Genomic DNA, 24,244 nt, shown 5'->3' with positions numbered 1-24,244 from the left:
GAGTTACACCTCCTGCCTGCTGCCGACGTCCCTATAATGGCCCTCCTTCATTAGCTATAATATGATGGCCCCACCCTAATATTTTAAGCAATCCAACATCCACACGACTTTGAAGATATTTCTCTGCCTGTACAGTCATGTGGACCTCCTTTTCCTTCCTTCTCTATTTTCTTTCTGATGGATCTTATGTGGAATCTAAAAAGTTCCCCCACATTTAATAGCACTGAACTGGGTAGAGCATCAAATGATATACTTGATGAAGAATAATTTGGTTAATTTGCTTCTGGTCCATGGCCATATAATTAACGTTCGCATTTTTCAAGAAAATAAATAAAAACACCCCCCCATGAGCAGCTTTTGCGTTCATGAACGAGTAGGAAATTTTTAAGGAAAATCCAACCATCAAATCTCTTGAGAACAGTGGCCAACAACTTTCTGACTCCAGATTGGACACTTACAGCTTCGACTTACTCAAAAAGACTGATGTCCATAGAACCGAACCACATGACAGTAACTTAGTTTCCTTTGGCAGCTACAACAATGATAAGACACCTAAAAACAGCTCGATTGTTCAAACAAACAAGGTTGAAAGTAAAACTTTCAAGAGTTAGCAAGCGTTAGGTGATACAGAAAAGGTAAAGTCCTTTCAACAACTTCCATCGAAGGTAACCGCACGAAAACTGAGGCAGTTAATTATCCACAGGTCTAGGGTAAGCTCAACAGCCCGCGTGTGTGCCCTATGACATAAAGTCCAAACAGTAAAAGAAGGGATTTGGGTGGGGGGTGGGGGGTGGTGGACTCTAAAAGGACACCCTAGAATTTTACTCAAGATGTGAGCAGCAAGAGCAGAACATGGCAAGCATGCACCTTCTGCGCTGCCTCATAACTAGTCCAGAAAAGCAATAGTTCCCACAGGAAGAGAAGACCTGCAGTTAGTTCTCAAGGCGGACATGATCCAAGCCTTGCACATCATAACCTTTCACTTCTTGCAAAAAGAATGTATTTAATTGACTACAATGTGACTGCATGATTAATGTACAATGATTGGTCATGGTAATGAAGTTAACATATATCTGATGCATAATGAAGTTTATATTCAGCTACAATACCACAAAAAGGAACGAGCAACAAATTAAGGACTCCTAGATCAGACATACATGCAGTCGTGTCCAAAGTTGACTCCAAACAAACCGACGGTCACTTAAGGTTTGGAGTTAAGACCTGCACATCACATAGACGGTCCTCGCATTCCAGCTTTCCCCACCTTGCTTCTAACCGGTTGCATGGAAAGACGGGCTTCCCAATGCTGTAAATGGAGACAAGTATGAAATAGAACCAGGTTAACCAAATAAACGTCCAAGCATAATTATGAATGACAAAAACTAGCGGCTGTGTAACAGGCCTAGTGGATTTCAGCTTGTTACCACCTTTACCTTCTGTTAACGACATTGTGTACATGACACAACCACAGTGAGAGTTCAGCTTGTGAACCAGCCTGCACAGGATTTGCCCTGATGAACAGAAAGCACGAAACAGAAAGTATGTTTTTGTCAATTCTTGGACACCATGGACCCAAGATAGCACATTTAACTTCCATGTACAAATAAAACAGTTTGAGTATAGATATAACTATATGACCATCTACAGAAAGATTAATTTATGATAAGATGAATTACTTGAGAACTTCCTTGAAATGATCTGCACAATCCTTGCAAGGGTGTAATCGAGATAATATTGCCATCTGCAGACACAAAAACTCGATTGGTTCACTAATAGTTGCACTCATGCAGGAGGCGATATCTAAACCTAAACAACAAAGGGAACTTCACAAATGCAATGTTCAGCAGACAGCAGGAATAAGATTACAGGTTGCCCCATTGTCCAATGGAATGGTGGTAAGCAATTGCATTGAGTTCAGTCTGGAAGAATGTCATTGAGCATTTTATTGCAAATCATAAAGGAAAGAGATTGATGCATTAAGAAAAATCACCCATGACCTAGGCACATCTATTAAGAACTAGTACAACCTGGAGATCAGTTTTTCACATGGCCAGGCAAGAATTTAAGCACAGACGCAAGGAACTGCAACTTTGTCTTCAACAGGAGACCCCAACACATGAGAATGTGTAACTCAAAAAAGAAGATAAAATCAACCCCCATATTTCTGTCTATGCTTGGTTCTACTTTATTGCATAAGGTCAACAACTATCTCATACCATGTATGATGGATTTAGTTTTAGCGCCAGCAAGACGGACCAGAACTACATAATGCAGGTGCAAATGCCTTTTATCTTCACAAGAATAAAGCAAAAAATAACTTAATTATTTAGCAAATATTTGGCCAACAATCATAATAACAGTATGAACACAAAGGCACCATCAAACTGACAAAGGTAAGAAAAATACTGACGAGTGAATACAACATAAACAGATAAAAAAACATAATGTTTATTGAAGGTCAATGTGTCGAAAAGCATAGGCAAGGTGTTAGGGGGTGATGGGGGTGGGGGCAGGGCCAGGCAGGTTGTTGTTGAACGCCTTGATAAATACAGCTCAAGACACAAGTTGGCCACTGAACTAGCTCAATGGCTAGACAGCTAGCTCAACCTGGTTAAAGGTTAAACCTGATACAGTTGTAAGCATCTTCAGCTGAATCAAAAGAAAAAAAAAACTTGGTATCCTTGCAAAAATCACAATAACAGTGTTTGATGGCACAATCAAAGAAGGGTTAAAAAAAAAAAAACCCACAAGTGCACAAGGCACACCACACATATGCATAAAAAGGTACAATTTGAACCCCAACATATATAGCTCAAAACACAACAGAGCTACCCATTAGGCTACCTTCAATGACTAGATTGCTATCATTTGGTTGTAGACGACTAGCTCAGTCTAGTAAAATGTTAAAATTGACCAGAAAAAAGCACCATAAAACATTAAGTACAAGTAACAGAAAATAAAATACAACCTATATACAATTTATACTATCTTACGTACACATATACTAGCTATACACATATGTGCAAGTAGATATATGGATGTACCCATGTATAAGAATTGTGTGTGTGTGTGTGTGTGTGTACACACATGATCCCCAACAAGAGGTTCACAATTTGTGTCAAAGCTAGGACCATAGGATACATCAGGGATCATTAGCGTTTGTATACCATATGAAAGTACTTGAGCCACAAACACAATGAGGATATACAGATCTCAAGTTAAATCAATTTACTTTGACATGTACTAGTGAAAACAATCAGTTTTCTTGTGCGGACAGAGGATGTGAGGGAACGAGGTTTGGCAAACATATTAAATGAAAACTGATGCCCTATGTCAGAGTGGGCACAGTACTAGCAAGAGCAAGAGCGAGCGCACGAGAGAGAGAGAGAGAGAGAGAGAGAGAGAGAGAAAATTCCAAACCGACACACTTGTCATTCTGAAATACATTAATGATGCATAGGACAAGGAAAAAGAAGGGAGGAGCATCTATCAAAAGTTCTTCCATCACAACATACAAAAATTTTGAACTAAGAATCCATGACTGGGAAACCTAAAGAGGTTGAAGCATACACTTTGACCATTGCTTCTACTATTAAAGCAGGGGCAGCTCAGTAGGTGTACACTTCTCAGAACTGCTTCAAAAAGAATACCTATACTTCAACACTTCAGCAACTAAATAATGGTATGATATCAAGTTTTGCCTAGCTGTCAAGAAGAGCTCCATTCACCTGTCTGGGGTTGGACTACAAACTTCAGTGTGAAAGAGATCACGAGTTCAGAGAGTGCTCCTTACATAATCCAGTGAAGGAGGTCTTCCAAAGCTGTATGGAAGATATCTACTAACATGTAAAGGTCCAACGAATTAATCATGTGCACATATGTTCATCATGATTAAATGAAACAGCTTTCAGTTTCAGCAGATTGCACATGACAAGCACAACAGCATGTATTTGGATGAAATGGAGAAGTCCTAGGAAAACAATGTATCACAACTTACCAGCTCTTTGACATCTCTTTTCTGTTGCTTTGTTGGATGATCAGGATACTGAAAGCAGCAAATACAAATAGAAAGTAAATATCAACCAAAGTACCACATGCACAGAGATCAAAATAGGTTCAGCTGCTTTGACCTATTCCTACACCAGGTTGGCATAAAAAATCAAACTTTTAAACAAAAATGATGAATGAACTAAGACTTGAATAATGAGATTTCTTCCTCAAAAACAAATAAGGAACCAAGAAAATATACAACAATTATGCAGAGAGCAGACTGTAACCATCTCTTCCACAGGACATTATCAACTTCAACACAACTGCATCAAGCTGGTGCTAACAGACATATTACAATGGCATCACCAATCTGCAAACCACCAAAATGAATGGTACTGACATGATTCTTAACCATTAAGACTCATAATTTTCTTACAGAAGGATTACTGCTACGGAGTTGACAGAGTGGTACCATTGTTTAGTTGGGGTTGGTTTCAGGTCAGAGCAGGTTCGTTCACACACCAGTGAGACCCAGTCCGGGGCCTATATAAGCATCAACTGCTTGAGTTGCTGAATAAAGCCTGTCACCATTCCCTTCCTCTTTTTTGTTTTCTTGTACCATTCCTTTTATGCAGGTGTTGGTCGGCACTACCAAGTATCGACATGGTTTTTTTCAAGCCAAGGTCATGTAAACCTATTCCATAAGGTCATGTCCAGCTAGATATTTCACGATTCACAGTCCATCTTCCAGTCAACTGAATTAAAACAGCTAAACATGAAATTCATCTGGCTGCAACTGGGGAAACAACCTACCAAGTAGCTGGTCTAATTCCTCCCAACAATGCATTGAATTGAATGCATTGAAGATTTCTCACAATTTTGAATATGAGTGAAACTTCTCATCATGATGCGCACATGTGGAACCCCAACTATGAGCGTTAAACCAGTTTTGGTACCACTATAACAACCAGCACACTCCCACACTGCGGTCAGCCTCCCGATCCTAACCTGCTCCTTAGTAACTTCGGTTTCAACCCCCAAAAAAGACTCTGAACTAAGACAAGCAATCACTTAACCAATCCCTTTCCCTTGAAAATTTCTCATAATTTTTAATATGGGACCAAACTTCTAGCAGTTAAGTGTTATATTGCTCGTCAGTCAGGTTGAAAGTAACTTGAAACTGAAAATGATCCCTCGCCTCATGTGATACCAAATAATGGTTGCAAAACTTTCTTGTTAACTACACAAAATTAGGTTCTTTTGTGTGAAGACATTTTCATCTACTCAATTGTTATCATACAAACTCAATACAACTTGCTTAGTTGTTCAGACAAGAGCATATGTCAATGAATTCCTCTAACAAAGGGACGTTGTGATCCACAAAATGTATTTGTTAACTAGCATTCACAATCATAAGAATATGATCCCGACGGCGTAGCAGTATACACATGAAATGACAGATTTCACAAACACATCAAGGTGAAAGTATGTTAAAACCATATCAACTCTTAAGTTACAACAATAATACACGTCTATCAGGGAACACAAACACCCATAAAAAATCAGGAAAAAGAAACAAAAAGAGAAGGATGGAACGGGTAAAAGTCAGCACCTGGGCTCCAATTGCATGAAGCAGGGTCCATGTACACCTTCCAAGTTCTTCCTTCGTTAAGGGTCTCGGAGCCTGTCGGAAGGAATTATTGAACAAAAATAACACTGTGTGAGAAGAAAAAGGGCCGAGAGTGCTAACATAGAACGAGATAAAGAATAACATAGAACGATTTGGATGCAGTTACAGCAGAACCAGTAATTTAAACTTTAAAGTAGTAAACGATCAATTTCGAAACGATAAAGGGCCGAGAGAGTTAAAATGAGAAGAAAGCGGAACCAGTAATTTACATAGAATAACATAGAATGAGAATAAAGTCTCCCCACCCCACAAGCTGAGATAAATAATAACATAGAACGAGAACCATATGGATGCAGTTACAGCAGAACCAGTAATTTAAAGTAGTAAACGATCAATTGCGAAACGATAAAGGGCCGAGAGTGCTAAAATGAGAAGAAAGCGGACGTGGGGAGTCAGAATTCCAAGTAAAACTCAACAAGCATCCAACAATTTAACAAAAAAAATATTTGAGAAGGGGTGGGTAGCCCCGAATTCCCTCAAAGAACGACTAAGCACCCAAACTTGTCAAAGAAAATAATCGAACCAATAATCACAACCTTTCGCCTATAAAATCAGACGAAAGAATCCGGAAAAGAGAGTTCCCTCGGAAATTTGACTAACCATCCACACTTGCCAGTGACCTGACCAACAATTCAGAGAGAGTGAGAAAGAGAGGAACCTTGGGATAGGCATTCTTAGCGCCATCCTTCTCCCATCGAACATCGGCGGTGGAGCTACGGAGGACCGCCGTAACAGCGTCGCCACCGGACTTCTTGGCTGGAGAAGGTCCAAAAGCAGCAGTCGCGGATGAGAAGAAAGACGAGAGAAATGGCGGCAAGCCCACAGCCTTCGCTCCACCGACTTGAGCCTCGTTAGCGTTGTGGACGTGCTTCTTCTGGATATGCTGGATTCCGTCGACGATGTGGGACACTTTCGACTGAAGGCACTGGCTCATGGAGTCGCACGTCCTGAGGACCAAGTCCAATGGGCTCTGCTGCGCCATTCCCTCCTCCTTCCATCGCACCCCCGAAACGCCTCCTTGCAACTACGTATATAGGAGGAGAAAGCCGGCGACCATAGAATGACCAGAAAGCCGTCCTCGGGTTCGGACCTGAAATATCAAGGCCTCTTCTCCACAACGCCTCATGGATTTTTTTTTTTTTTTGATGAGGAGACCGAATTATAGTTTTAAAAATTTAATATTAACTTGAAATCTAATTTTTTAAAAATTTTATCTCTGTTTTTACTTTTGCCTGTCAAATGTGGAAATTCTGCTCAAACCTGATTTATGGTAATGCGAAAAAGAAATATTCATATTTGAAATTTTATCTCTTTGGGAAGAAGGTAACATTAAATGCATATAGTAGTTAGTAGTTTACATTGTCTACAAAAAGAAAGTTATGAGTTGATTTAAATTAACCTTCAAAACTGTTTGTTTGAAAATATTTATTGGAACTTAATATGTTTCGCAATACATAATAGGAGCATGAGATCGTTTTAATTGTTTTACGTACGGTTTTATGATCGACTTTAAAATACTTAATTGTTTTAAGTCATTTTAGTTGTGTCTTGATGTTTGAACAAAAGAAAAGTTACATTTCTCATTTTATTGTTGTCAAAAAACTGCAAAAATACTGTTTTTGTCTTGAATGATAAAAAAGTTTGCATGCTTCTAAAATCTCATTTTCGACAATTTATGAAGCCAATTTTGGAAGTCGATTGAAGCCCGAGTCTGACCGAATACCGAATATCTATCGGTACCGATGCCCAGACGCCAGCCTGAAACTGCAACGATCCAAATCCAAATCCCAGGATAATGATGATGAAATTGAATAATTGAAAATATCCGACCCGCTTGGACTTTCGTCAAAACCTGTATGCGCTAGGGTTTTTGGAGGGTTTAAGCGTCTCTGTGGAGGTTCAGAAGAAGAGAGAGAAATCCCAAACTATCTTCGACAGCGAGCCAGGAAGCCGTAAGTTGCCTTCCAAGCCCTATTTCAAATCCTTGTGGAATTCGCGAAGAAAATGGAGGACGTTGTCTTTATAGAGAAAGGAGATCGAGCGGCGGACAATTTCGATCTCCTCACGAGCAAGAACTACGTGAAACTGTCAAAGGATTCGGTAGAGAGGCTGCTGGAGGAATTCAAAGGCGGCAGACGCAACTTTTCGGAATTTAGATTGGTTTTCGCTCGCTTGGTGCAGGCGAGAATCGATGCTCCTCTCGAAATCGTCTGGTGCTTCGCTCTTTCGCATTTGCATGAGGTCGATACCGCGGGAATTTCGCTTTCTGATCGAGTCTCCTTCGCCCGTAAGCTCTTTCAGACAATCTCTTCGTGCACGACCTCTTCCTCCGGTGAGAAAAGCGCCGCAGCACTGGCTCCATTGGTTTCTGAGATATTCGAAATCGTCGTGGCGATCTTTGTGGAGGGATCAGGGGTGGTTTCTAGCAAGAGTGAGAAGAAATCAGCAAGGAAAATTCGGCATTTGATAGACGGAATGTCTAAGTATTTAAGCGCGTGCGACGTGAATAAAGGGCACAATTCCATCGCTTTTCGCGATCTGCTGGAGTTCATTAGTGTCTGGAGTATAAGTCGCTCACTGAGAATGAGTGAAGCTTCTGATGAGAAGGATCAACTCGGGGCGTTCTTTCCGCTGGTTGGCGATGAAATTCTAAAAGGAATTTTTGAAAAAGAATGCGGATTGGGAGTTCTGGCTGGACTTGTTATGAGTGAGGTTTTCTTGCTTAGGTTATGCTTGAAGATCATTGACCAGTTCCGCGGAAAGAATGGGATTGCAAAAGATGCATTGCGGAAGGAATTGACGGGGTGGGCTGTTGGTAGCATCATGGGATTCCGAAACTTGAATTTTTTTGGTGATGTTTTGTTTCTCTGGCTCTACATCTCGAAAATTTTTACTACTCGTTTCCTCTTCTTGTGCACTTCAGTTGCCAATTGAGTATAAGTGGATAAATTTAAAATTGTAGCCTTGTAGGTCGTTTCCTTCTTCGTAGGATGATCAACTATGGCTTTAAATTGTGCCGTTTCTATAGTTAATTACCTTGCTAAGTTCGTAGGATTACCAATTGTGGTTTAAAATCGTTTTGTTTCTACAGTTAATTGCCTTGCTAAACTGATTTGGATACGGTTTGGGTTCTTTCATTTAGACACCATCTTACATCTGAGGCTTATAGTGGCAGTAACTTGAATTGTTCACATAACCGGAAGCAATCAACTGGGTTTATGAAAAATTTGAATATCAGCCGCTGGTCTTGCAGCTTTTTAATTCACCATTACATGGCCAGTGATTTCTGTTTTCTTGTTCTTCTCCTTTATTCCTGTGGTGTTAAGTGTTAACCATAGATTTGCAACTGAAGTCTTGGCTTGTTATTGAGCAGTTTTCGTATTTAACATCATTACAGTGCCAATGGTGATAAGAATGTCATCTCCAATTTTAACTTTAAATAAAAAGGATTAAAGGCAACTCAAAATGATGATAACAGATAAAGAGATGCTTCATGATGCTATCGTACCTAATTTAGTTAATCATTCTACCTCTCAGTAAGATATAACTTTTGACTGGTTTTTCTTATCTGTCAATTGCATTGAAAATCATTGTATAATATGCAAGATTCTTTCTCTAAAGAACTTAGTTTTGTTTCATTGTTCTTTCCTTATTCAGGTGGTCGATTTAGCAATAGCTAATCTGCTAAGTTGGTTAATGTTTTTTTTTCCACGGGGTAAAGGCAATCTAGTCATAGAACCACTATATCAATTGGTTGATATCTTGTACAGCATAAGCGATCTTAGGTGATATATTTTTCTCATATATTTCTTCTTGCCAGCGTAAAATTTGGCTTGCTTCTGTCTGTGGCAACTGTGCATTTGATGTTACGTTATGTATATTATCATATATGTAACTAACCCTTTTTTTCTATTATTTCAACCAGGGATTCTCTTGAGGCAGCTGCTACTGCCAACCTTACCCGTCACCTCTTTATTGGTGAGCACTCAAATTTGATAGTTCATAGATGTCAGGTTCATAATTAATCTGAAGTGATATTTGAGGAGATTTTGCTTGTTTTAGTGCAAGTCAATTGGTTTTTAGTGTCTGCAGCCAGAATTGTGCACGATTCTTTTTCATGAATTCTAAACGGGAAATATCGTTTAATGCAGGATATTGAGGAGCAAAAACTACTACGAAGAGTTCTTTATGATGCTGTAATATTACCTGAATTTTCCTTCCTCAAGCCAGGGACAGTGGATGATGGTTCCGTTGGTTCCTTAGGGAGCTTCTTACTGACAAAATTGGTTGTAACCCATAAGGCAATACAGCTGGCAAGGTATATACACACGATTTGTCTCGTGTTAGATGCAAACATACATAAGTTAATGTCATGTGGAACCCAAGTTTGAGAAGTTTTCGATGAATTTCTAGGGTCACATATTTAATGTGATGGACTTTTTTTATTTTTTTTTTATTGAGGTTATTTGCGTGAACAATGCATTGGTAGGTTATTTCCAGTCACAAATTAATGCCAGTGATTGATAACAGGTCTGAGGAGGATCATGACAGGGCTGTTTCGTATACAAATGCATTCTCCCGATCAAATCTTCCTACAAACTTGATCAGCTGTATCAGTAGTGCAGCAGGTGTTGATAAATCAACTGCGTCAGATTTATCAACCCCTCAAGGACTTCTCAGTGAGTTCACTGGTTATATATCTGTTTTCAATTGCCTTGTTTATTCAGTGTTTTGATTTTATTCACAATTTTTGGTGAGGTCAGAGTGGCTTTTCAATCTGGAGGACAAAGGTTTGAGAGAGTTTGTTGAGAACATGTCAAGGCTTGGGTTTGACATGGCGATGGATAAAGAACAGTCAGTTCCCATGCATCAGACTCACGATCAGGAACCAGAGCATGATGCTGATCTTTTCTATATCGATGTTGAGAAGGAAGAGAAACCTGTTGTTCAGGATGCTGAAACGGCTTCCATTCAGTTTGTGACTGCTTCTCGGGGAAAGAATTTTGCCAAAAACAAGGGTAGAAAAAGAAAGGATATCATAGTGCATGGAAAAACAAAAGTGAAATTTCAGAAGTATGAGATCGATGATGACTCTGTGGGGCACAAGTCTCCTATTCACATGGATGATAGTTCTGATGGTGGTGAGGTAGAGAATCCATCTTCTGATGAAGATGCAAATTAGACAGAGGAATGAGATACACTGAAATTTCTCTTGAATTTCTCATCAGAAGAAGAATGAGAATATGCATTCCCGAACGTGCGCAACTACAGACTCGAGATTCTCGACAACGCGGACCTTCCCTCCAATGAAACGTCAAATTGGGCAGTGGAGTACCAGTCATATTGATGATGCAAGCTTTTGAAAATGGAGTCAATTTTTGCGAGTTAAGGACGTGAATTGTCGGGGTTATCAGGGCCTACTATTTTATGAATGAGAGCAGTAATTTCCTGGGAATTCTAGGAGATCTGTATATGTTGCAGATGGATTTGAATCTTCCGCGTTGTTAATTGCATTCTTTAAACCATGTATGGATGAAATGTTTGGCATGACCAGCTGGTTACGTCTATGCTTGAATTTTGTATTTCATGAATTTTACAAGCCTTTTAAGACAATTGAAAACAAGAAAATTACGGTTCTGTATCAGCGGTATATCACATGGATCATGTTTTCTGAATCACAAATATGGTATTTTTTTGTGTGTTTTACAAGCATGTGTTCTAAGAACACACTGTTTTTTTTAGACATCCTCTAAAGTCTCTTCAATGCTCCCCATACCTCGTAAGACCTCTAACTTTGTACCCATGACTTTCCTATGCTAATGAATTTATAGTATTATAACTACTCAAGAAATTTTGACTCCCTTTTCAGATTCATTTTATTGTGTTTGATTTGTGTTTTTTGCGCTATACCGTTTATTGCAACATATTTCAATTTTTCATAACAATAGACTGGAAAAAGATGATCCCCAAACCGAGGAACGTTTTCGAGAGACATCTTTGAAGGCATGCAATGAATCGCTAGATAGCTTCGGCTTCACGGGCATCACTTCATTGTATTCCATTTTATTCACCTAAGCCATATGATTTTAGGTAATGAAGAGAGACTTATGATTTTAGGTAAGCAAGAGAGACTGATCGTTCCTTTTAGAACCTTACCATGTCGTCATGCTTCAACCTATGCAACCATCCTTCTTTTTTTGTGTGGTATAAAGAGTTTGTCACTTTTAACATTTGAAACATAATCAACTATTTGAGAATAAGGCTGGACACCAGATTCGGCCGTGTTGGGTACCCGATGCTCGGCCCGACTCGGGTCCGGATTCAGGCCCAAGAAAAAGGGACTGGTTTTTTAAAATTTTTATTAATATATATATATATATTATTTTATTATAATTCATTATATTTATATATTATTTTATATTTAAAAATACATTTTTAAATTTAATTGGACCGGCTTGGGCCGCCGCGGGCTGGCCCGACTTGTTGTCGGAGCGGGCCGGCCGGATGCCCCGGCTTAATTCCAAACCTTATATTATCCTTTAAAACTTTCGAAAGCCATATAACTGCTTGAAAGAGTTTACAGTCTACACTTGGTCAAGGTCGGCGTTGAATTGGGAGTTGGCCGAGACTGATAGACCCGCATGCACGGCAACAACGACGGAAATTGCCGAGGGCGCCCCAAAAGCTCGCTCTAGGAACCCGTAGCAGGAGAGAAGAAAGACGACTACTTCTAGGGTTTTTACACTTTGCACCGAGAGTGTCACAGAGTGTGACGATGTCCGGGGTTTTCGTGCTCCTCACTCTGGTTCTCTCGTCCCTTTTCGTCTCTCCCTCGGCATCGAAGAAGGAGCAGATCGCCGTCGCCAGAAAGGAGGACATTCCCTTCATCCGATGCCAGGTCTGCGAAACCGTAGCCAGGCAACTTTTCTCGCAGGTCGAGCGTAAATCGTCCGAGATCTCTCCGAAAAAGGTGAACTTGTCCCGAATTGATCGCGATGTCCTCCTGTTCTTTAGGCTCTTGCTGGGATCTTCACTCTATGGATCGATAGATGAGCTTTCTACTCCGTACTTACTATTTTCTGGATTCAGATATCGGAGTATCAGATTATAGAAATCGCCGAGAATATATGCGACTTGAAGAAGCATGGGGGAGATTGGATGCTTCGGATCGACATCGTCGAGAAGGGAGACGCCTTGGAGGTACTTCACTTTGGCTTCTTTTCTTCAAATTAAGCATATTTAATAGTTCGTGCTGCGAAATTGTTTGAGTTCACAACGTCTGGATCTTCCATCGATTTATGAAAATTTAATTCCGACTTGAAATGAAGGGACTTGATGATTTCTACCACGTCTTCCTGCTTGAGCTCGTTTGTGCTTAAGTGAATCCACAACATTTTTATTGCATGTCGATGAGAATAAGCCTAATGCTTTTCGAGCAGCATGATACTTTGCAAGTTTATATTGTTCGTGGGAAACCATGAACTTCGAGTAGATAAAGTAGAACTAGATTTGCTTCACTTTCTTTTGTTTCAATTTATCAGTTGAAGTATCGTTCCAATTTATAAGATGTCTATCAGTTGAAGTAAGGGTGCATAGGTGAAGTAAATTTTTTCGCAGGTTGGAACCTGTCCAGTGCTGTAGCCAAATTGCCAATTAAAAAAAAAAGTATGGAATTATTAGGCTACTCACACACATTCAATGTTTTGCACAACCTTTAATGAGACGCCACATTGTTTGTTTTGGGGTTTTATCTGCTTTGAAGCAATCTACGTCTCTTTAGGTTCTAAGAAATATCTTGAACTGCATTTCAATTACTTCAAGTCATGTATCTAAATTTGGCTAGTGCTCCGCGAAATGGACATTGCCAACCACGAATGTGGCTTGGACCTTTCTAGATCTTGTAATAAGAGCAGATGCTTATATCTGCAAACCAGAGTTTAGAATTTGACAGACTTAAAAGGGAAAATGAGCATAATTTATTGGTTAGATTAGTAGTAGGTATCTAGGGCATATTCTATTTAGAGAGCATAAATAGAGATCAGTAGAATTTTTGCTTCATGTGCGCTATATATCAGAGGCTTGAGCCTGGGTGGGACGTACATACTCTCTCTAATATAATTGTTAGTAACCATGTCAGCTGACATGTAGTTTCACTATTTCAGGTGAAGTGGTTATATGCAATCTTTTTCTTTTGGGGTACTTTGTCAGGTGTAATGTTAACTATGTGGGTGCATGTGTGTATAGTGATTGTTTGATCACATTTTTGTTATTTGTGGACAGAGCCAAAGAGGAAAAATATGTAAACCACTTGGTTAAATTTTTTATTCTTCTTTCATCTGTTGTTCTTATCATTTTATTTCTTCCTCAGGTATAAATTTATCTTTTGGTTTTCTTATTGATGCTCATGTTAATGGCCAAAAGTACTTCAGCTTATGACTTGATTCGTGGGTTATAAATTGTAATATCCAAATTTTCCTGGTTGTATACTTCCCTTCTTTTCTTATTGAAACTAGAAGAGTTTCAGGGTAACTGGGTTTATTAGCACATTACCTTTGGTGTACAAATGCTGTCCGTTATTCATCTGATCTAATTTGTCTTTGGCCTGCTTTTGCTTCTCTATCTGAGTATCAATTGTAAAACTCATGTAACTTTGGTACATGTAGTTGCAACAAACATTTCATGATGCCTTTCTTGCTTTGCAGCTTGTTGAACAAGAATCTGAAGGGCAATGTAACTCAGAATGTAAAACTATCGAGCGAGCTTGCCAGGAGGTAGGTTTTTATAGATTTGGACTTTGCCTTTTTCAATCTGCTGGTTCCGAAGTTGATTCAATCAAGTGGCCTTATTATTAGCCTTGATTGTTAATGCTCAGTCAAATAGATGTTTAGCCTTTCTTCTTACGCTTAACCGTATTGCCTCATTAGCCTTGTTTTTTAATGCTTACTGAGAGGGAAAAAAAAAAACCTTGGAGTAACTTCTATCGCATGGTTATGTTTTTATAAAGTCAAACCTGTGGCACCAAATATTAGGTTCACTTGCTGACCTGAGGTCCTATATGCAGCAAGTGCCATATGGGTTGCCAACAGGTAGGAGCATGGCTTTATCAGAAATGATTGGAAATCTTAGTTCCATTTTATAACCTATATATTCCTGCATGAACTTAGGGCTAGATTCGATTGTCCAGGAGTGCCAATTTTCTTGTGTACTTGGTATGTTGAAATTTATTAGTGTGGGACATGTTACCGGTCATGCTATCATGAAAAGTGTTGCAAGAATAATATCATTTAGGACCTTAGCTTTGTGTGGAAATATCCTTACCCTCCTTTTTTTGGTGCTTCTGCTTCATTCAATGCTTAATTGCTTATTGAATGCATTTTGAACTGTGATTCCTGTATCCTGTTTCCTAGGTTGTTAGAACGGAGAAGTCCATGTTCTTCTAAGCTAACCTCATTCTTCATATAGAACTACAGTTCACTTACAGTTTTTGTGCATTTTGTAGCAACACATGATCCTGTTATCTAGTAGGTTTCAAATGGTTAGATCGAGTGCTGTCCAGATCTAATCCACGTAGAGCTCATAATTGCATATCATGGACTAAGAAAAAGATGATAAAGTATCTTTGGTAGCATGTTCATGTGTATGGAACCAACATAGTTCATACTTATAGCTTCATAGAAAAGCTGTGCCCAACTTGTCTATTGATAGCCACAGATATGAAAGACCTTTATCTGATTTTTTCTTCATCTTGCCATGTAAATTTTGGAGTCAGTGAAAATTGAAGGTTTTTCCTTGTTGAACTTTTTGCAGGTCATGGGGTATCATGATACTGATGTTGCTGAATTTGTGTTTAAAAGCAAACCCCAGTTGAATCAATTGATAAATTATATCTGTAAAGATCTCAGTAAAGCGTGCTCTTCCAAGCCTCCTCCTGTCCCAGTGGTAAATACTGTGTTTGAGAATGCAAATTGCAAATTAAATGCTTGTTCTGTCTTGTTAAAATGCTGAACCCTCGAAGTTGGAAAATGAGGTCCTTCCCTTGGAATTGATCTTTGAATAGACTTTTTATGATAAATAATTTGACTTATTATTAACAAGTATGATTGCATGTCTGTGAAGTTGGTCCTTTAATTTCTAGATGCTTTGAGTTGGATATTTTGTTAGGTTTGTTTCCTATCAAATATCTTTTCTAGAAACAGTGGGATGACCTGCATATAAAATTGCTGGATCTGTTTTACCTGACTATGGGTGCAAAAGTGATTGGGGAACAAAGATATAGCAGGAACAGTGAAAGTATCTAAACAAAGTTTATATTCAATTTTTCATTATGATGGATGAAAGATGTTTCATATCATATACGATATTCATTTAAAGTTTTTGATTTGTCAACCACTTTCCCACGCTAGAAGATTATGGACATGGTGGACATCGATCAATTTAGTATTCTAAAAATCTTAAAGAAACGACAGCTTATTGTTTATTTAATCTGTAATTTTAATTCATTTCTACAGTTCTAGCACCAATTACTTAATTCATTCTGTTTTCTTCAGGATAGGGTCCCAGGTGAGCCTTTTGTTCCTAAATCATCTAAAGAAGCTGAAATGGAAAAGATTTTAAGGTCTATGGAAGTAAGTATCACCTGAAATATACTCCATTTATCATATTGCATTGGCTTCAAATGCAATTCCTTCTACCAGGGTATGCCAGGAGCACCAAGCATGAAAATGTACTCCAAAGAAGATTTGTTGAATATGCAAAACTTTGGAGATGATGAAGATGAGGAAGATGATGAGCTTACCTCAAACTTGGTAAACTTTTAGTCTAATACTCCACCTATTCATCACCTCTTTATCTTTTACAGCTCTCTCATCTTCCTTCTCTGTGCATGAATCAGAAGGATGGAGTGCAGATTTTACAATTATACCCTTTTCTAGAATATTGTCCAAGGGCAGGAAATTTTGATATGAAATAGTGACCATTATTCACTCTATGATTGCAGTTGACTGAAAAGATCTATTTAACCTGATTTTACCGTGCAAAAACTTCATATGTGGATTCTACTTTCACTGAATGCCTAGTCCCATGCCAATTTTCTTACTACTTCTACCCTTGTCATCGTCTTCAGATCTGTTTTTGCATGCCTAGTAGGATTTGTGAAGACCATGTTATTGCCATCTAAACATACATTTTCTTTTTAAGTTGCATAATCTTCTGGCATGCATTTATAACCTATCTATGTTGAGAATAAATATCAACGCCCAATGTTTGTGACTGGATTTTTGCAGCGGAATGCCTGGAAAAATAAAGAACCTAAGAAGGCTGACTGGAAGCAAAAGCTTGCTATGGGAATCAATGACGTAAAGACGGGAGTTTCAAAGCACTTAAGAAAAGCATCACTGAAGATCCAAAAATGGTGGAGGGGGAAGAAAACAGGTTCAAGGTCTTCAAAATCTAGCAAAGCTGAGCTTTAAACTTGCTGCAACTCTGCATTCCCATCAAGCTTGAATACTTTGAAATCACGAAAGGTTCTGATCCCCATATCGCACCTTCAGAAATTAAATTATTTTTGGGTTGTAAATCGGAGATGCAAAAAATTTTGTTAACAGGCTTTTGCTTTGAAGATGAGATATTTTAGATGAGCTGTTCCCTTGGAATCATATTGTGTTGCCATGCGTTGCCCTTAACCTTTGTCCTTATTTTTGACAGTTTTCTCTCTCTCTCTCTCTCCATGTCGCCTATTAATTAGTGCAACCCAGATAATCATGTACGGGTGTCCCTTGCATTGTACTCACAAATGCAGGACTTCCACTACTTTTAGATAAATGGGCAAATATAAAAATCCTCTACACTTTTCTCACACATTGTATCTATCTGTGCCAAAGCATTAGGGATCTTCCTTGGGTATGGCTTGAGGTGGTTTCTGCCCTTAAGAGCCACTTACTGCAGAGAAGAAGCCAAGGATCATGGACCCCGGAATGCAAGAATTTGAAAAGCTTATTGATAAAGATTAGACTAAGTATACTTAAACTGGTCTATCTATCTAGTAGTTGGATTGCTTTTATTAATACTGTTGCATATGCACCACTAATTTGTTGATATTTTAATTAGTTAAAATTAGCTTCTATTTTTTATAAATTAAAAAATTCAGGGTATGGCCCAATACTATTATTCACATTGGATTGGACTTGCAACCTTCGGTTATAAAGGTCAAGAGTAATAGATGGAGAAAAAGTTAATAAAGGTTTTTAAAAAACCAAAGGATGAATTATTCATTTGAATGACCATATGCAGGATTGTTAAGTCTAGATCATTGGGTGCCCATGAACCCCATCGCCTGGGTAGAAGGCAGACAAGAATGTCCGAACTTTCTTGGGCATCTTGAGCATCGACGCCAGGATAGGCTGTAATGCCATCACCGTTGAAGCTAAGCTTCCCACCTAATGGATAAGACAAGGGGTTACCACTAGGTGCTATTTGATTAAAAGCAAAAACTTTTTGGTAAAGCTTTTGCTTTCTGCCTGTTGATACTTAGCAAAGGACTGAACTTGACAATGCAAAACTTATGCCAAGCACTCAACTTTTTTTTTTTTGGTCTTAAAAATGAGGCAAAAGCCAATTTTCCTCCGAAAAAAGGAAGAAAATGTTGCCTAAACGTTGTTCGAAATAATGTTGCATAAGCAAAACCTTTGGCTTTCGGGCATCAATCGAGAAGTCCTTTAATGGCAAACCCTCTTTGTCCATGCATAAGGGGATTAAGATTCAGCATCAATGATTCAAAATTTCTTTACCACCGAATAAAATTGCAATGAATTGAAGAGTATCATCTGCCAATGCATAAAGCAAAGGATCTTGTCCAATTCATAATAAACACTAACGAATATTGGAGAAAGCTTCAAATGCATCAAAATATGATATCCACTATCATCTCATTCTCAACGCATCTTGTAGTGCTGAGTTCTTGCGACTTGGCAATGCTGGCCATTAAGTGAATACTTGAGCATGATGTCAACATCACGAGGGTTCTTCTTATTAGGAGCCACAGTCATGCTTCCAGTTAGTTCTTCACCTTCACAAATGGTTAGCACGTCTTCCAGGTACAGAACAGTCTGCTTCCAATGGGTACCTCGTGACCGTGGTCCTGCATAAAAAAAAAATGAAATGACAATCACCAAGGTTCCAAAACAGCAGTTGCAGATTTGCAAGCACACGAGATCAACAAGATAATCCCTCCGATTAGGACCCCAAGATTCACATTTCTTTTGATATTTTGATCAGTGAATTATCAGTTGAAGTGACCATAAGTATAAGAAAATTTCAAATCACAAACCAATTAGAATGGTGAACGACGAGTTCAATACAAACCTGTAGAGAAGCCCATGCACTTGTGGCATCTTGTGAATGAGACGTCAAAGTAGGCAACAAGCGCATGTATGTAGTCATTGCGCTCTGCCACTAGCTTAAAAGAAGCAGTGAATGAGGCATCACCTGGAGCCATGTTTGAGATGTCCATCGTCTGAACGCGTAAAGGATTCTCATCAATATGTCAAATGCAAACCAATCAAGGGTAAATTTCAAGAATAAAGATGTTACTTTAAGCAACTGGCAGTTTGTGACAATCTGATTCTGATCAACTGTGTCAACAAGTGGTTCCATCATTGCTTGCTTCTTTATGCAACTCATGTCAAAGCCATATACATTATTCCAAACTGAAATGGACACCACGTGATTCAGATTATAGAAAGACAAGGTAAGACGAACAGAAAAGAGTAGTCAGTATCTCACACTCGATTTTGTCATCTTTGTACTCTGCATCCTCAATTGCAGTCAAATATAAAGATGCTTTGTCCGGCAGCATGATACCACCATCAGTCTGCAAGAAAACCAACTCCAGTCAATCGTAGTCTACACTATACAATTCTGAGTTAAAAGTGGTATGTAAAAACCAAATTATGAGTCTACCAGTTATTGTCTAAACAAGAGAGAAGCAATTTTTGGGGAAAAAGGATTTACATGGCGATAGCCAACTGCAGATGTAGTTTCAACCCTAAAGATGGACCAAGAAATCAACCCCCAAAACAGAAGTTTATGTACACCTTTTTCTCTCTAGGTGGTAAATTCTTAAAGAGCAAAAGAATGTTTCAACAACTCAACGTAGCAAACGACAAGTAGCAATTGAGCTTCTACAACAAAATATTATGCAAGAGAAACCAATATCCACATACATCTCACAGCGCTTACCAGCCATTTATCACGAGCATAGAGAACTGTATTCAACATGTTCTCAAACACTAGAAAATAACCCATCCACTCTGAGATAATAATATCCACATGCTGTACAGGCAATGCAATCTCTTCGACCTTGCCCTTCAAAACTGTGATAACTGAAAGGACAAAAGATACAATCTTTATCAGCAAGATAGAGAAGATTATGAACTTACCACTTTTTTATCAACAAAAATAGCTAGAAGGGTCTAATGCGTTGGTTTAAAACAGAGGGAAAAGTAAAATAGAGACAATGTGAAGAAGCTACGAAGAAGTGAAGAACATTATGTAATTCTCACCATCAGCATATCCATTAGCTTGAACAATTTCTTTAGCCATATCAGCCATGAGGGAGCATTCTATCTGAAATTAGAGACAATTAGAAATCACTGACCATTTTAATCCCCATTGATAGCATCCAACAACTTAGGTTTCACAAAGAGAAAAACTAAAAAGCACATAGACAAGAAATGTTGCAGGAAAGGGCAGCCATAACAAAAAAGTCCATAATCCACCTGCTAATACAAACTTCGTTCCTGGTGAAACAATGTGATAAGCAGCTGACTTATAATTATTAGTCTACATAGAGAGTAAGACCAATATGTGCAAGCCAATTCTGTGGAAGTGCATATTCAGTGATATCAAAAGAGAATTGACATAGCAGAAGGGCGGCAAGAAAAAAATAGGCTCCTCTTCTGACACTTAAGAAGTCAGAACTTATCTCAGTTAAAAATGGACATTACATTCCAACCGCTTATAATCACCTTCATATTCTATGCTGGGTAGAGCAACCTGCACTATGCCAGACCCTTTGTGACTTTTAATGCACATTTACCAGGTAGACCAGGGGTTTCTCAGTCCTTTTTATATTAAAATAAGTAATATTCAATATACGAGATACTCGTATATGAAGAAGAAACAAAGGAGGAACATGTCAGACCATGGCCAGATGAAGTAAACGTCATTAAGAAAGAGATTGAAGAACATGTATCAGCATTTTTTCAACAACTTGTAATACTTGAAACTTCCATATACCAGCTACCTATGTTCATACAAGCTTTAACAAAATTTATGAAAGACAAACCTACTTCAGAATGCAAGTTGCAGCACTCACCGCATACACATGTTTGGCGCCTGCTTTCGCGCAGAATAAAGATAAAATCCCAGTCCCTGCTCCAACGTCAAGAACAACTTTGTCTTTAAAGAGAAAAGAGTTCTTGTAGATAACATTTTGATATGTTTTAGTCCTCACAGAGTCTTTCAACATTTCCTGCAACATCAACAAAAGCACCAGATTTCAGCACTAACTTCAACAGTTTTATTGCTTCTTATATGGTTAGTACAATTGGCTACTATAAATGTGTGTCAGACGGCCATGCACTCGGCTGCAAGGACGATGGTAAAACAAGCAAGAATTGATTTGCTCATATAATAGCAATGACTAGCTCAAACCCGCAAGGAATTCTGCTGAGCATCAAGGCATGACTCAGAGGCATAAGGCCAATCTGGGAAATGCTAAACGACAACTGGAGGTCGTGATGTTTCATGGAACAATAAAGCAGTCAGAACGGGCAAGTTTGTAAGTGCTTATCCATCTCACCGAAACCATATGTAAGAAGGGACCAATTTATACTTACTTCATGTATACCTGCAAACAGTAAAAAACAAATTCATATTAGTTTCAAATCATGGAGCTATAGAAACGTCAAAAGAAAGTCGACCTTACTTCAGGAAAAAGCAAGTAACCAATTTCAAACATTCCGTCGAAATACAGAAGTAATTGTCAGCAGAAGTAGCAAAAACACAAAAATGTTTCAAATCATTTGCACGAAACACTACTATCTCTGTTTATTAAAATGAAGCATGAAAAACAAAGGACAAACAGGAAAGTGTCCAAATCATGGATATCAAAAATAACACAACGTTTTCACTTTTTTAACCGATTTCGGAATAAAAGAATAAGAAAGAAGGGAAAGAAGAAGCTCATTGCTGATAGTCATTCAGGAAGAAATCAGAATAAAAAGAAGAAAACACCAATCAACAGAATACCCCACAAATGCAAAGCAGACACTACAATGTAAATAAATAGTAAAAGTGGGAAGCACCAAAGTGAGAGTATGAATCGAAGTAGTAGTCTGCGCTGGTTTTATCGATGCCAATGATCGATTCGTTAAGCTCGCAGCTGGACTCGGGAGCAGAATTCTCTGCTTTCTCTTCTTTCAAATAAGAATCACCAATATAGGTATCATCATCGTCGCTCATTGTGGGAATCGGGGCGTTCTGCGCGCTATTAGAAGAGTTACCCTTGTTGGTCTTTCGACGACGCTGCTTCTCCTTTGAGGGCATTCTATATACTATCACAAAAGAGACTCAGTAACTTGTTCCGAATGTCTAAGCTAGAGCGAAGACAGAATCACACAGACTGGTATCCTCCTAACAGAATAACCATTTAAGACGGGTTCTGAGAAATGGGGTCTTGCCTAAAGCAAAAAGAAAATAGAGGAAAGCTCTTCGGATAAAAAAAAGAGCCTTCAGGTGGATATTGGAGATGGGTATCGTTCCATGAAGCAAATAGGAGTGAAGGCCAGAAGGTACTTTTGTTCCAGTAAGAAGACGATTTCTGGCGGGTACTGAAGATGGGTGTTGCACCACTACACCAGAGCTTGCTTCCGCTAGCAGGAGAAATTTGTGGAGGCTTTTCACAAGTGGGTTACTTCCCTAAGAAGGATAAATCGTTTGGCAGCCAATATTAGGGATTCCTATCGACTGGTCTTGCTATAAAGAGATGGCAGAAAGATATTCGGCAAACTTTTTCTCCGTTTGCAGAGAGCCGAAGGGGCAGTGGTTCAAGGACAGGCCCCGAGTTTACGCGCTCTTGAAAGAATAAGAGCCGCCTCGCCCCTTTTAGGGCACCAACGAGAAGAAACAAATTACCGCCCCGCGGTGATTGATTTGAACTTTGAAGTTATAAATGAAATCTGAAGCCGCAGGGATTTGGTGACAAGCAAAGAAATCCAAGGCCTAAACGTCCCACCAGCGAAAGATACGGCGCTATTCTGAGTTCCGCCTAAACGTTAAAATAGGTGAATTTATGTTTTGAAAATAGCGTCTTGGACCCAGCCATAAATATGTTTCTTTGTGTGTCTGCTTTTCTTATGTCTGCCTCAGTTTTGCTAACGACTATGAAATGAAGATCAATCTCTAGCACCACCCTCTTAGCTCCAGCCAAAGTATTCAATACGAAACCAGTTTATTTGTGTAAAGTGTTCCTGTATTTTGAAAAATTTGAAGCTATACCCAAAATATAAGTGCTAAATAAAACTCTCTCTAGGAAGTATACTCCCAAGGCCGTGTTCATGCCGCTATATGTAAGCTTTTATTGCTTAATCACTAATGATAAAAGGTTCATAGACATTTTCCTAGGGCGAAGCAGCTGAATGCGCTCTTTTTGAGGAGAAAATATAAGAACCCATAACATACTTGTGCGAAAATCTTAAGTTCACCGTGATCATACGCTTCAGCAATAATTCTTTTTAACGAAGAAATCTCTCTTTTTTTTTCCATACAAACTTTTGACAAGTTTATTTGAAATGTTTTCTTGGCATTACAGTGTGCAATGGTTTTCTTCTCTTTCTTGTCGGTCTACCCAATAAACTTAAGAGAATGATTCTTGCTGATTGGAACCGTGTAGTACCAAACACGAGATAGATTTTCCAAGGAATAAAGGTTTTTTGGAGTAAGCCATTTTATTTGGGATCCTCTAGATCAATTCTTTTTTTTATTCAAATATCAGCCCTTTGTCTTTGTGTTTTCACGTGGAGAATTTTTGCAGATGAAGATATATCATAGCTACTTACCTTTTTGGTGAACAAAACAGTTCATGGTAACTGCTAGAAGCTTGAAATGTTTGAAAAAGTGGGTGGTTTTTCTCTGGAAAATTCTCATTTTGGTTTTTCTATAATTCAAAAAATCCCCCTTCTGTAATTTTTTTAAAAGACCTCAGTTCTTATGAAACTTATCAAACAAGAGCTTGAAGTAACCTTACATTAACGTGAGAAATACAAAAAATGAGCTGCAATTAAAATTTTCGACATTACGTTCAATCGCTAAATTATATGTTCTCCGTTTTATGTAAACATAGTTGCACTTCAAGAAGAGATACTTTTTTTTCCTTGAGTTTGTGTCCCGGTGGCTGTCAAACTTATGGGGGGGATTAAATATTCCACATTATTATAACCGCATGTTTACCACCTTCTGCACAAGTTCAAGTAGTTATATGTCTCAAAGCAGAAGTACCAGCCACAG

The 24,244-nt window shown here is 38.6% G+C and overlaps 4 protein-coding genes across 5 annotated transcripts; 2 read left to right on the top strand and 2 right to left on the bottom strand.

Moving 5' to 3' along the window:
- Window positions 1-932: 932 nt before the first annotated feature.
- Window positions 933-6,696, bottom strand: LOC116248398 (FAD-linked sulfhydryl oxidase ERV1). Its single transcript, XM_031621171.2, has 6 exons — window positions 6,339-6,696; window positions 5,603-5,674; window positions 3,998-4,045; window positions 1,677-1,741; window positions 1,434-1,511; window positions 933-1,306 (listed from the first exon to the last, which is right to left on the bottom strand). Exons 1-6 carry the CDS (start codon window positions 6,660-6,662, stop codon window positions 1,198-1,200), a joined length of 696 nt encoding a protein of 231 aa, XP_031477031.1. The 5' UTR covers window positions 6,663-6,696; the 3' UTR covers window positions 933-1,197.
- An 856-nt stretch (window positions 6,697-7,552) lies between these two features.
- Window positions 7,553-11,321, top strand: LOC116247927 (uncharacterized). The gene is made up of 5 exons (XM_031620390.2): window positions 7,553-8,531; window positions 9,606-9,658; window positions 9,832-9,998; window positions 10,211-10,359; window positions 10,444-11,321. The coding sequence occupies exons 1-5, from the start codon at window positions 7,685-7,687 to the stop codon at window positions 10,860-10,862; spliced, it is 1,635 nt and encodes a 544-aa protein (XP_031476250.1). The 5' UTR covers window positions 7,553-7,684; the 3' UTR covers window positions 10,863-11,321.
- Window positions 11,322-12,258: 937 nt separating this feature from the next.
- On the top strand, window positions 12,259-17,334 carry LOC116250261 (uncharacterized). The gene is made up of 7 exons (XM_031623863.2): window positions 12,259-12,650; window positions 12,770-12,880; window positions 14,383-14,451; window positions 15,488-15,619; window positions 16,228-16,305; window positions 16,375-16,485; window positions 16,963-17,334. Exons 1-7 carry the CDS (start codon window positions 12,456-12,458, stop codon window positions 17,146-17,148), a joined length of 882 nt encoding a protein of 293 aa, XP_031479723.1. The 5' UTR covers window positions 12,259-12,455; the 3' UTR covers window positions 17,149-17,334.
- Window positions 17,335-18,435: 1,101 nt separating this feature from the next.
- Window positions 18,436-22,895, bottom strand: LOC116246230 (probable protein arginine N-methyltransferase 1). Of its 2 annotated transcripts, XM_031617991.2 has the most exons (10): window positions 22,535-22,895; window positions 22,045-22,293; window positions 21,577-21,587; window positions 21,054-21,209; window positions 20,239-20,302; window positions 19,916-20,058; window positions 19,460-19,547; window positions 19,268-19,383; window positions 19,040-19,190; window positions 18,436-18,815 (listed from the first exon to the last, which is right to left on the bottom strand). In XM_031617991.2, exons 2-10 carry the CDS (start codon window positions 22,283-22,285, stop codon window positions 18,610-18,612), a joined length of 1,176 nt encoding a protein of 391 aa, XP_031473851.1. In that variant the 5' UTR covers window positions 22,286-22,293; window positions 22,535-22,895; the 3' UTR covers window positions 18,436-18,609. The 2 variants fall into 2 exon arrangements, with proteins under 2 accessions (XP_031473851.1, XP_031473850.1); XM_031617990.2 differs by having other exon boundaries at window positions 22,045-22,895.
- Between the last annotated feature and the right edge of the window lie 1,349 nt (window positions 22,896-24,244).

This window comes from Nymphaea colorata, chromosome 1 (assembly GCF_008831285.2).
Source record: "Nymphaea colorata isolate Beijing-Zhang1983 chromosome 1, ASM883128v2, whole genome shotgun sequence".
NCBI classification, from domain to species: domain Eukaryota; kingdom Viridiplantae; phylum Streptophyta; class Magnoliopsida; order Nymphaeales; family Nymphaeaceae; genus Nymphaea; species Nymphaea colorata.
This window is presented reverse-complemented; position numbering and strand designations above follow the sequence as displayed.

What these genes read in the sequence shown, in the direction of transcription:
- LOC116248398 (XM_031621171.2), bottom strand. Translation starts at nt 6,662, where the DNA reads ATGGCGCAGCAGAGCCCATTGGACTTGGTCCTCAGGACGTGCGACTCC. An exon ending in CTAAGAATGCCTATCCCAAG is followed by an intron (nt 5,675 to 6,338) that starts GTTCCTCTCTTT and finishes TCCTTCCGACAG; the next exon opens with GCTCCGAGACCCTTAACGAA. An exon ending in TTCATGCAATTGGAGCCCAG is followed by an intron (nt 4,046 to 5,602) that starts GTGCTGACTTTT and finishes TGCTGCTTTCAG; the next exon opens with TATCCTGATCATCCAACAAA.
- LOC116247927 (XM_031620390.2), top strand. Translation starts at nt 7,685, where the DNA reads ATGGAGGACGTTGTCTTTATAGAGAAAGGAGATCGAGCGGCGGACAAT. An exon ending in TACCCGTCACCTCTTTATTG is followed by an intron (nt 9,659 to 9,831) that starts GTGAGCACTCAA and finishes CGTTTAATGCAG; the next exon opens with GATATTGAGGAGCAAAAACT. An exon ending in AACCCCTCAAGGACTTCTCA is followed by an intron (nt 10,360 to 10,443) that starts GTGAGTTCACTG and finishes TGGTGAGGTCAG; the next exon opens with AGTGGCTTTTCAATCTGGAG.
- LOC116250261 (XM_031623863.2), top strand. Translation starts at nt 12,456, where the DNA reads ATGTCCGGGGTTTTCGTGCTCCTCACTCTGGTTCTCTCGTCCCTTTTC. An exon ending in TCGAGCGAGCTTGCCAGGAG is followed by an intron (nt 14,452 to 15,487) that starts GTAGGTTTTTAT and finishes AACTTTTTGCAG; the next exon opens with GTCATGGGGTATCATGATAC. An exon ending in ATGAGCTTACCTCAAACTTG is followed by an intron (nt 16,486 to 16,962) that starts GTAAACTTTTAG and finishes GGATTTTTGCAG; the next exon opens with CGGAATGCCTGGAAAAATAA.
- LOC116246230 (XM_031617990.2), bottom strand. Translation starts at nt 22,285, where the DNA reads ATGCCCTCAAAGGAGAAGCAGCGTCGTCGAAAGACCAACAAGGGTAAC. An exon ending in GCGCCAAACATGTGTATGCG is followed by an intron (nt 20,303 to 21,053) that starts GTGAGTGCTGCA and finishes CTCTAATTTCAG; the next exon opens with ATAGAATGCTCCCTCATGGC. An exon ending in CAAAGATGACAAAATCGAGT is followed by an intron (nt 19,384 to 19,459) that starts GTGAGATACTGA and finishes TGTCCATTTCAG; the next exon opens with TTTGGAATAATGTATATGGC.